Source organism: Mus musculus, chromosome 4 (assembly GCF_000001635.26).
Source record: "Mus musculus strain C57BL/6J chromosome 4, GRCm38.p6 C57BL/6J".
Lineage (NCBI taxonomy): Eukaryota > Metazoa > Chordata > Mammalia > Rodentia > Muridae > Mus > Mus musculus.
The window spans coordinates 112,870,020-112,883,149 of record NC_000070.6 but is presented as its reverse complement, the minus strand read 5'-3'; the positions used below and the strand labels follow the sequence as shown (position 1 = coordinate 112,883,149).

General features: G+C 35.9%; 1 protein-coding gene across 1 annotated transcript in view; it reads left to right on the top strand.

Annotated features, from left to right (window-relative positions):
* Positions 1 to 13,130, top strand: part of Skint6 (selection and upkeep of intraepithelial T cells 6) — a 482,358-nt gene that overhangs the window by 403,824 nt on the left and 65,404 nt on the right. Inside the window, exons 33-34 of the mRNA NM_001103199.1 lie at positions 7,782 to 7,844; positions 10,628 to 10,690. Of these exons, the coding sequence (NP_001096669.1) occupies positions 7,782 to 7,844; positions 10,628 to 10,690 (126 nt within the window). The remainder of the gene's footprint in view (positions 1 to 7,781; positions 7,845 to 10,627; positions 10,691 to 13,130) is intronic.

Here is a 13,130-nt window from a genome sequence, read left to right as displayed (position 1 = left end):
TCCTCTACTGTATGTGTATTTGGGGCCTCATATCAGCAGGTGTATGCTGCCTTTTTGTTGGTCCAGTGTTTTAGAGATTATGGGGGTCCAGATTAATTGAGATTAATCCAGTCCTCCTAAGGATCTGCCTTCCTCTTACCCTTTTACAGCTTTCCCTAATTCAACAAAAGGGGACAGCTGATTCTGTCCATTGGTTGGGTGCAGATATCTGCATCTGACTATTTCACACGCTTGTTGGGTGTTCGACTATGAAAGGCAGCCTGTTCTTTGGTTGAACTGGGTTCAAACTCTGGATGCCCAACAGATAACTTTGCAAGGAAGGGAAGGAAGTTTGCCATGTTCCCAGAAAGCAGGCTTCTGACAGAAGGTACGAACTCCATAATTCTGTGGCCATCAGTCACCTAGGACAGTTCCCCAAGGTCCTGGTATTCTGTCTGGATGCTACCCCCACTGTTACCTGTCAACAGCAAGGTATGCCTCTCCCTTATTTACCTGGAAACAGCCAGGTAGGCCTGACCCTATCTAAAAGGTGCTGCTTGCCCCCTTCTCCATCTCTTACTCTCTTTCTTTTACTCTCTTAGACTTACTATTTTATTCTTGCTGTTTTGCTTCCCTCTCCCAGCATTCCCTTTCCCATCTGTCTATGTGTCCATGCTGGCCTCTACTTCCCTACTTTCTGCTCCTTTCTGCCTTTCTACAATAAATGCCCCAAATCCAAGGACTTCCCCCCCCCTTTTTTTTTCAGTGAGATTCGCTGTGCTGGAGCAGTGGGCCAGGTCTTCCTCTAAAAAGTTGTGATTATAACCTCCAACAAAAGGGGTCTCTGCAATCCCAGACATGGACTCCACCAAGGCAAGCAGCCAACAGAGCAAGCTAAAATCTATCCTCCTCACAGTAATACGCCAGAGCCCTCCTTCTGCACTTTTCCTTCAGCCCTGGGCTAGAGCCAACCCCAGGGACCCACACACCAGTCTCAGCTCTCCCAGGACATCCAGCAGCATCACTGGTATCCAAAAGCAAGAACCTGTCCTCCTAGGCCTCTGTGCAGGCCTGGGGACCTGGAGCAAATTTCAACAGTTCTGCAGGGGACTCAAATTGCTCCTCTACACACACAAGATTGTGGTCCAATGACTGCTACCAGGCTGAATCCTGCCCGGCAGATATATGGGGTGTGCCCAGTAAGAATTCCTAAGGCCCGTTTCACCCAGTGGCCCAAGCACTAGGCCAGACACAGGACCTCATTTTTAAACCACAGTTGAGTCTTCTGGGGTGTGGTCATGCTAGTTTCCTTTTTGTGAGTTCTCCATAACCTCAGTAATAGTTTCAGGCCTCCTCCCTTTGAGCTGGATCCCACTTTGGGTCTTTCTCTGGAACTTCTTTTCCTCAGGTTCATCTCCAATTCCATCCCTGTAATTCTCTCAGACAGGAACAATAATGGGTCAGAGTTTTGGCTGTGGGAAGGACACAGTCTTTCTCAGTTGCTTCCCTGCCTTACTGATGGTGATGGGCTCCATAAGCTCCCTCTCCCTACTGCCACACCTTTCATACAAGCAGCCTCTATTTGATTCCTGAGCGTCTTTCACCTCCCAGGACTATGGTGCACCCACGAGGGTCCCTCCAACCCCCTATCGTATGAGGTTTCTTGTTTCCATACTTTCTGCTGGCCCTCAGGTCTTCAGTCTTTTTCCCTCACCCAAATCAATCACATGTTCCCTCACAGCACACTCTCCTTGCCTCTCCTGTCCACTTTCTCTCCTAGGTCCTACCAAATCTTAAAAATCAGAATTGCTCCTTTAAAGGGTTTATACTCAGTTCACAGGAAGAGGTAAGTTATCATAGATTTAAAAAGTATATTAGGAGTTGCATGTGTGAGAGTAAAAGGTAAAATGTGGCCGGGCATGATGGCACACGCATTTAATCCCAGCACTTGGGAGGCAGAGGCAGGAGAATTTCTGAGTTCGAGCCTGTTCTAAAGAGTGAATTCCAGTACAGCCAGGACTACACAGAGAAAACCTGTCTTGAAAAAAACAAAAACAAAAAACAAACAAACAAACAAACAAAAAGGTTAAATGTGATCATTGCTACCTTATTTGAATGACTTAACTAAATTTATGGGAAAGTGATTTTTTACAACAATAAGGCACACTGTTAATATTATTTTGATTCAAGACTTAGCCGTCGATGAAATTTAGGGTGATACTGTGGATCCTATGGGGGAAGATGTTGATATATCACATTAAATGTAACCCTAGGCTTTGCCATTTCTTCAATCACAAGATATAACAGGAACAGAGTTTTCAAATTAAAGGAGGAGCCATGCCAGAAATGCTAAGAGCTCTTCTCTGATAATGGTTATATCACCAGGCTTTATGGAAAAATCAATAGCACTTGAAAAAATAAATATGATAGGAGCTTTATCCACAGGAACAAGTACAGCTAGAGTAAAAATATATAGTGGACTCTGCCAAACACTGGATATCCCATGCATCTGTTTTTAAATAAAAAAGGAAAAACAGAAAATGGTAATAGGTGTTAGAGGTGAGAATAGAATAATTCAATGAATAAGAGCATTTCAGCCATGGAATACCTCTACAAACTTTATTACCTAATACTTGGTAAGAATGATGAAAACAAATGCTTTTTTACTACCCTTTGTATTGAGAAAGACAAAGAAAATTTTCTCTATTGTACATAATTACCACATAAACATATACCAGAGGAAAGGTCTTCTATGGGAATGTTAAATAGTCAAATCTATGTCAATATTCGTGCATGAAAGGCATTATGCAATAACAACCAGACATAATTTACATATAAATTCTCTAATTGATTAGTTTTATTACATGGATGGTATTTTGTTGGCAGCTTCTGACTGAGATTCTTCAGAGAAAATCTTTAAGGAATCACAAACCACTCCAGTATGCTGGGTGTGAATGTTTGATATTACTTAATCTAATGTGACCATGCAGAAGTCTGCATTTGATGTCTGTAAACAGAGGAGTAGAAAAGTGTACATGAGAGTATGGTTTGGTTGCATGGTGGTGTTTAATTCAGCTATACGTAATAGAATTTAATTTTTTAGGGCATAAGTTGAATGCAACAGGAAGTTATTATTTTAACTGATATACTGCTGAACTACAAATATCATGATTTTCAACTTTGTGGATTACAGTGTTTGCATAATCAGGTTAAAATGTTGTAAATAAGTTGTATATAGAACCACAAATTTAAAGATAATTGGAATTGAACTTCCCTAGTTGTGCCATGCCCCATGCAATGACCTGACATTTGGGGTTGAAATGGCTTTGATATATATTTATGATTTACATTGTTGTTAGGTTGAGTTCTTAAAAAGTTGATGTAATAAAGATGAGATATATAGAGGACAAAGTAGACAAAATGGTTTGCTAGGTATACCGAAGATGAATGTGACAACTGTTATTATAGGGACAATTACACTAAAATATCACATGATATTTACCAGCTGTTAATATTAATACATGAAGCAGACCAAATGGAATAAAGATACTGAGAGAGCAGTTGTTATTTCAAGTCCTATACTCTGCTATCCAAATTCAAACTCAATTGAACCATCCTGAAGTGGAAAAACAATTTTGCTTTGTATATTTAAGTTCTTGGAGAAAAGCTTTGGGAGCAAGCATTATTTGCACATTATTTATGAAGATTATACAAGCTCTGTAGAAGCCTTCAATTATTATAACCTTATATTGGATTCAGTGGTAAACCTAATTACATGAGAACCAGATTCAAGGCAAGTTAGGATAAGGGCACTGGTGTTTGAAATTATGAATATATTATGGCAAAAAACGTTAGTAGACAACTAAAGGCCTAGGAACCACCTATGGACAAGCAAAGAGGGATAAAACTGATATTGGTTCTGATATGTAATATGCTAATTTGCTAGGTCATCTAATACCTACAGATCACTAATGTGTAAATGCCTACTGATACAGTTAGAGAAAACAGGATCATAGACAAAGACATTATGAACAATCTGATCAAGGCTTCTGTTCTTAAAATATGTGCTACTTTTATTGTCGGCAATTTAGTCATTAGGAACATAATTGTGAACAAGTAAACTCTAAGGGTAATGATTGACCTAGGTATAAATCAGAAAAAAAAAAAAAACTTCTAATTCCAAGTAGTTTTGAGGGTGTGTTCATTTGATGAGGGAAGGGTTACTATTGGAAAGGTGAGTGTAGATCCAAGAAAGGTACACCAGGACTTTTCCTGCTATCAGTAAATGAAATGGGGACCTAGTTGGAGGGCACAGAGCAAAAATACTGGCCATTTTCCTCTTGTCAGCCAAAAAAGAATAAGCAGGCAGAAAACTCTGTGAAGTTTTACAAATCTAATGCATGCTACTGCTGCCAGTGCTGCTCTACACTTTGGATAAGGTAAATATCTTACTCTTTACTAATAAAATTCTATGATATGAAAATCAGGAATTGAATTTATTGTCCTTTGCCCTTAGAAACAAAAGTCCAGCTTTTGTTGATAATTCAGTTGATTATTCAAAATTCCAGTGTGAATCAAGGAATCTTCATTGAGGTTAAGAAAACAGAAATTAAAACTTTGGTCTCTGGAAAACTAAAGAAAAGGCTTAATGGCATTAGTGAAAGTGCCCAGCTGCTAATATTTCCCTGCACTCAGGAAAAACTAATCCAGGGGAAACAACAGGAATGTTTGGAAGTATAAAATAGAGTGTTACTTTTCATTTGTTAGAGATCCAAGGCCAAAATTAAAATTGCAAGTAAATGGTATTGTATTCAGAAACTTGGTGGAAATAGGAGGTAACTAGGATTTCACAGAATTCTTAGAACTCAGAGTGGCCCCTTTAAAAGGTTTATAATCATGTAATAATAAGTCCTAAGTTATCAAAGATCAAAAGTATGTTATGGGGAGTTAAATATTTGAGAGTAGAAGATAAAAGGTGAAATTTGGGACTTATGTTGATGCTTGGCCCATAAATTTATGTGGAAGGTATTTTTTGCAACAGTGGGGTACATGGTTAATATTACTATGATTAAAGCTATTGATGAAATTAAAGATGATATTTTCTATGCTCTAGTGGTAGACATTGCTATATCTCATGAAAAGCAACCCTAGACTTTGCTAATGGTTTTAATCATAAGACATAACAGGAGCAGTGTTTCCATGCAAAAGGAGGAGCTATGATGGAAATGCCAAGAGCTCAACTCTGAAAATGGTTACCTCACAAGCCTCTATACAATGACGGTGATATAGCTGTCCCTTGTGAGACTATGCCGGGGCCTAGCAAACACAGAAGTGGATGCTCACAGTCAACTATTGGATGGATCACAGGGCCCCCAATGGAGGAGCTAGAGAAAGTATCCAAGGACCTAAAGAGATCTGCAACCCTATCGGAGGAACAACATTATGAACTAACCAGTACCCCAGAGCTCTTGACTCTAGCTGCATATGTATTAAAAGATGACCTAGTCGGCCATCACTGGAAATAGAGGCCCATTGGTCAGGCAAATGTTATATGCCCCAGTACAGGGGAATGCCAGGGCCAAAAAATGGGAATAGGTGGGTAGGGGAGTGGGGGGGGGACTTTTGGGATAGCATTGGAAATGTAATTGAAGAAAATACGTAATAAAAAAAAAGCCTCTATGTTTAAATCAATAGCACCTGACTAAAGAAATATGATAGCAGCTTTAATCATTTCGTACAAGTTCCATAAGAGGATAAATATATAGAGGATCTACCAAACCATGGACATCACCTGCATTTTAATTTTTTTAAATAGAAAAATTAAAAATGGTAACAGATTTTAGAGTTGAATATAGAACAATTCAATGAATATGAGCATTACAGCCAGGGAATTCCTCTACAATCTTTATTATCTAATACTTGTTAGAAAATGGCTGAAATACCTGCTTTTGTACTACACTTTTTACTGAGAAAGACAAAGAAAATTTTGCGATATTGTACCTACTTACTCCAAAAACAGATATCAGTTAAAGTTCTTCTGATGGGTATGTTAAATAGTCCAACTCTATGTCAATATGTGTTCAAGAAAAGACTTTGTTCAACAACCACCAGAAATATTTTATAGATAAATTATTGAGTCAATTAGTTTAATTACATGGAAGAAAATTGGTTGGAATTTTCTGACACAGATTCTTCAGAAAAAAACCTTTAAGGATCACAAATGAACCAGTATTCTAGATATAAAATTTTGACATAACTCAATCTAAAGTGGCCATGAAGAAGATTATATTTGATGTCTGTGAACAGAGGAGTAGAAAAGTGTACATGAGCATACGGTATGGATAATTTGTGGTGATTAACTCAGCTATAAATAATAGAATTTTTATTTTTAGGACATAAGGTGAACGCAACAGGAAATTAATATTTTAACTGATATAATGCTGAGGTATAGATATCATGATTTTCTACTTTGTGTATTAGAGTGTTTACATATACATGTTACAATGTTTTTAATAACTTGTTTATAAAACCCCAACTATAAAGATTATTATAGTCTGGCTTTGAACTTCAATAATTTTGCTGAGACACATGATTTGTTTTAATATTTCAGAGACAGAAAAGTCTTTGACAGATACGAATGACTTAAATTCTTATTTAGCTTTAGTCCTTAGATAGTACTTGAGATAAAGATAGGATATATAGAGGACAATGTAGACAAATGTTTCTTTTAGGTTCACCTAAAGATGAATGTGTCAGTTAGCATGCTAGGGACATTTTTACTAAAATATCAAATGCTATGACCAGACAGGAATATTGATCCATGAAGCAGAACATGTGAAATGAAGATGAGGGAGAGCACATGATAGGTCAACAGCCATAGAGTGATATCCAAATTCAGTCTCAAGTAGACCACACTGAAATGGAAAGCAGTGTCGCTTGGCAGCTTTAAGTTATTTGGTAAAAGCTTTGAGAGAAAGGAAAATACCTACCTTAGTTACAAAGGTTATACAATCTCTGTATAAGCCTTCACTCTTTATAACCTCATACTGGTTTCAGAGGTATAACTAATCATATGAGAACCAGATGCAAGGCAGTCTTGGATAGGGACCTTAGTGTTTGAAAATGTCAGTATCTTATAACAAAAATTTGGAGACTACTAAAGTCCAAGGCAACACCTATGGAGAAGTAGAGAGGGATAAAACTGATATTAGTTCTAATATGTAACATGCTAATTTGTTAGGTCATACTAAATATAGATATCACTAATGTGTAAATGCCTAGTTATTTAGTTGCAGGAAACAGGATCATATATAAAGATATTGTGAAAAAGCCACTCTAAGTCTTTGTGGTTAAAATATCTATTTATTATGATAAATATTGACATTTAGAAAAGAATTTTGAAAAATTCTACTCTAATGGCAATGATTGTCCTATGTATAAATCAGAAGAAAACCTCTTTCTTGAAGTGATCTTGAGGGTGTTTTCATTTGACTAGGGAAGGGTTACTATTGCAAAACCGAGTATAGATCCAAGAGAGATGCACCAGGTCTTCTCCTGCCATCAGAAAATTAAATGGGGACCTTGCTTGGAGGCCAGGCAGCAAAAAGTACAGGCCGTTTGCCTCTTGTCAGCAAGAAAATAATAAACAGGCACAAACATCTCAATGAAGTTATACAAGATTAACGCATGCTACTGCAGGCAGTGCTGCTTTAGACTTGGAGAAAGATAGATATCTTATTCTATCCTACCAAAACCCAATGATTTAAAGGTAACTAATTGAATTTATTTGTCTTTTTCCCTAGAAACCAAAGATTTGTTGTTGAAAATAATTCAGTTGATTCTTCAATATTCCAGTGTGCATGAAGGTATCATCATTGAAGATATCAAAAAAGAAATTAATTAAACCTTTAGTCTCTGAAAAACTAGAGATACAGTTAAATGGTTTTAGTGAAATAACAGATTTGCTACTATATCCCTTGCTCTAGCTCAATACTACACCAGGTGAAACAACAGGAGTGTTTGGAAGTACAAAAGAATGTGTTAATTTTCAGTTGTTAATGATTCAAAGCCAAAAGTAAAATCGCAAGTAAATGGTATTAAAATCGGAGTCATGGTGGAAATAGGGTCTTATGTAACTACGATTTCAAGGAAATCTTACAACATAGAATAGTACCTTTAAAGGGTTTATACTCAGTTAATAAAAAGAAGTAAGTTATCAAAGGTTTTTTAAAAAATGGTCTGAAGAGTAAAAAGTGTGAGTGTAGAAGATACAATGTGAAACTTGGGGGATTATGTGGATGACATACCTATAAATTTATGAGAAAGGGAGATTTTACAACAATAGGAAACATGGTTAATATTGTGATTCAAGAGATAGCCACTGATGAAATTTATTATGGATGCCCTGGGTAAAGATATTGATATATCTCATGAAAAGCAACTTCTGGCTTTAACAATTTTCAATCAGAAGACATCAACAGAGTTTCCAAATTAAATTAGAACCCATGACTGAAATGCCAAGAAAATTATTACCTCACAAGGCTTTATGAATAGAGCAATGTCACATGGCAAAATAAATATAATAGGAGATTGGACATCTGGAACAAGTGCAGCTAGAGTCAAAATATTCAGAGGAGTCTGAAAAAACATGGCTATTCCCTGAATTTGATATTCAATAAAAAAGGAAATATTGAAAATGGTAACATATTTTAGAGGTGAGGATAGAATAATTCAACGGATATGAGCATTAGAGCCAAGGAATGCCTTTACATTCTTTATTACCTATGTACTTGGCAGTAAATTATTTAAAAATTGCTTTTTTACTGCCCTTTGTACTGAGAAGAACAAAGGAAATTTTGCTCTATTGCACCTACTTACACCATAACCATATATCAGAGGAAAGGTCTTCTATGGGTAATGTTAAATAGACAAACTCTATGTCAATATTTGTGCAAGAAAATGCCTTGTGTTATAACCACCAGATATTTGTAGAAAAATTCTCCAATCAAATACATTTATTATATTGATGCTATTTTATTGGCAGTTTCTGACCTAGATTCTTCAGAGAAAATTTTTAAAGAATCACAAACCACTCCAATATGCTGGATGTGGAAATTTGATATAACTCAATCTAAAGTGGCCATTCATAAGAATGTACATGATGTGTGGGAACAGAGGGGTAGAAAAGTGTACATGAGCATATGATATGAGTGCATAATGGTGTTTCATTCAGCTATAAATAATAGAATTTTTCTTTTTAGGACATAATGTGATACACCAGGAAATTAATTTTATATCTAATATAACTCCATACTACAGATATCATGATTTTATACTTTGTGTACTAGAGTGTTTACACAGACAGGTTACAATATTGTAAATAAGTAGTTTATAGAACCACAAATATAAAGATAGTTAGATTCTGGCTAAGAATTTCATTAACTTTGCAAAGCCCCATGGTATGATGTGATCCTTAAGAGCTGGAAATGTCTTTGACAGATCTGAATGATTTACATTGTTATTTAGGTTGAGTTCATAAAAACTTTATGCAATAAAGATGGGATATATAGAAGACAAAATAGACAAAGGGGTGCAATAGATTCACCGAAGGTGAATATTAAGGATGATATGTAGTGACTTTTTCACTAAAATATCAAATTCTATGTATGAGGCAGGAATATAGATCCGTAGGGCAGAACAAGTGGAATGAAGATACTCAGAGAGCAGATGAGAGGTCAAGGGCAATACTCTGATATCCAAATTCAGACACAATTCATCCATGTTGAAAAAGAAAGACCAATGTTGCTTTGCAGCTTTAAGTTCTCAGGGAAAAGTTTCTGGAGCAAAGAAAATTCCTACCTTGTTTACAATGATTATACAAGCTCTGTAGAAGCCTTCACTGATTGCAACCTTATATTGGTTTCACTGGTAAGCCTATATATATGAGTACCAGATGCAGAGCAGATTTTCATAGGGACCTTGGTGGTTAAAAATGTGAATATCTATGACAAACAAGTTCTTAGACAATTAAAGGCCTAGGCACCACCTATAGAAAGTGGAGAGGGAGAAAATTTGATATTGATATTGATATGTATCATGCTAATTTGCTAGGTCATCCAATACCTAGAGATTGCCAATATATGAATGCTTAGTGATTCAGATGCAGGAAACAGTGTCATAAACAAAGATATTGTGAAGAAGCTTCAGTAGAACTCTGGACTTAACATATCTGGTATTTTTATTGTGTTAAATTGTGTCATTTGGAGTTCAATTGTGAACAAGTCAAGTCTAAGGGCAATGATTTTCCTAGGACCTACATCAGGAAGAAAGCCTCTTTTCCAGAGTGATCTTGAGGATGTGTTCATTTGATGAGGGAAGGGTTACTATTGGAGCAATGAGTATATATGCAACAGAGGTACAAGAGAACTTTTCCTTCCATCACAAAATGAACTGGGGACCTACCTGACATCCACACAGTGAAAAGTAAATGCAATTTGCCTCTTGTCAGCCAGAAATGCCTCAATGAAATTAAATAAGTCTAGATCAGGCAGTGCTGATCTAGACTTGGGAAAAGATAAGCATCTTACTCTGTCCTAACAAATTCAATGATATAAAAATAACTAATTGTGTTTTGGTCTTTCCCCCATAGCTACAAGTAAATTACTCTTGGAAAGAATTCAGTTGATTCTTCAAAGTTCCAGTGTGCAAAAAGGTATCATCATTGAATATATCAAAAGAGAAATTAAACCTTTAGTCTCTGAAAAACTAGAGATACAGTGTAATGGTATTAGTGAATTGCCCAGCTCCTACTATAACCCTTGTGTTAGGGCAAAACTACTATAGGAGAATCAACAGGGATGTTTGGAACCACAAAAAATGTGTTAATTTTCATTTGTTTAAGATCAGAGGCCAAAATTAAAATTGCAAGTAAATGGTAATGAGATAAGATCCATGGAGGAAAGAGCAGTATATGTAATTATTATTTCACAGAAATCTTAAATCTCAGAATGACCCCGTTAAAGGGTTTATCCTCAGTTCATAGAAAGTGGTTAGTTATCACTGATTTAAAAAAAAAAAAGGTATGAGGAATAAAATGTGTGAGAGTAGAAAGTAAAATGCTAAAGTTAGGTCTTATATCGATGACTTGTCCATAAATTTCTGGGAATACTATCTTTTACAACAGTGGTTTGCATGGTTAATAATATTGTGATTCAGAAGATAACCATTAATGAAATTTAACATGATATTGTGGATGCTTTGGCAGAAGATGTTGATATATCTCATGAAATGAAACCCCAGTTTTTGCCAGTTGTTCAATCACAAGACATAACAGGAGAGAGTTTCCAAGTTGAAGGAGGAGCTATGACTGAAATAGCAAGAGCTGTACTCTGAAAATGGTTTCTTCACAAGGCTGTATTGATAGATCCATGGCATTTGACAAAATATGTTAGGAGCTTGTCCATCAGATACAACTGCAATTAGAGGCAAGAGATACAGGAGTCGGCCAAACCATGGATATCCCCTGCATTTGTTATTTTTAGAAAAAGAAAATATAAAACTGATAACAGATTTTAGAGGTGGGGATCTAATAATTCAACAAATATGAGCATTAGAACCATGGGATTACTTTCCTTTCTTTATTACCTGAGTACTTGATAATAATTGATTTAAAAACTTGCTTCTTTAAAACTACATTTTATACTGAGAAAGACACAGAAAATTTGGCTTTATTGTAACTACTCACCCATAAACAGATATCAGGGGGAAGTTCTTCTTCAGGGAATGTTAAATACACCACCTCTTTGTCAATATTTGTGCAGGACAAGACTTTATGAAATAACCATAGGACATATCTTGTAGATAAATTCTCCAATCAATTAATTTTATTACATGGATGGTGTTTTTTGGCAGCTTCTGATCAAGATACTTCAGAGAAAATCTTTAAGGAATCACAAACCACTCCAGTAGGCTGGATGTGAAAGTTTGATCTAACTTAATCTCAAAAGGCCATGGAGAAGGTCTGTGAACAGAAGAGTAGAAATGTGTACATGAGCATATGGTATGGATGCATTGTGGTGTTTAGCTTGGCTATAAATAATAGAATTTAAATTTTTAGGGCATAAGAAGAATGCAACAGAAAATTTGTATTTTAACTGATACAATGGCTAACTACAGATATCATGTTTTTTCTCTTTGTGGATAAGAGTGTTTACAACGACTGTTTATAATGTTTTAAATAAGGTATTTATAGAATCACAAATATAATGGTAATTAGATTCTGGTTGTGAAGATCAATAGTTTTGCTGAGACCCATTCTTCTATGATGTGAACTTTTATAGGTAGAAAAGGCTTTGGCAGATATGAATGACTTACATTGTTATGTAGGTTGAGTTCTTAAAAACTTAGTGTAATAAAGAGGGGATATAAAGTGGTAAATGTAGAGAAAATTGCTCAATTTATCCAAAGATGAATGTGACAGCTAGCATTCAATGGACATTTTCTCTAATATATCAAATTTGATGTATCAAGCAGGAATAATGATCCATAAATCAGAAGTAGTGGACTCAAGATACTCAGAGAGCAGGTGTTACATCAAGGGCAATATTCTGCTGTCCAGATTTCAACTCAGTTCTACCATGCTGAAATTGAAAGAGTAATGTGGCTGTGCAGCTTTAAGTTTCTGGGGAAAAGCTTCAGGAGCACAGAAAATTCCTACCTTATTTACAAAGATTATACAGCTCTGTAGAAGCCTTCATTGATTATAACCTTGTATTGGTTTCAGTTGTAAACCTAATCATATGAGAACACGATGCAGAGCAGCTTTTAATCGGGTCCTTGGTGTTTGAAATGTGAATATCTTATGACAAACAAGTTTTTCGACCAATAAAGTCCATGGTAACACCTATGGAATAGTGGAGAGAGATAAAACTGATTTGGTTCTTGTATGTAACATGCTAATTTGCTTGATCATCCTGTACCTACAGATCACCAGTGTGTAAATGATTAGTTATTCAGTTACAGGAAACAGGTTCTTATACAAAGTTATTGTAAACAGGCCACTCTATGTCTTTGGTCATAAAACATCTGGTACTTTTATTGTGGGAAATCTCAACATGTGTAACACAATTTTGAACATTTCAACTCTATGGTAA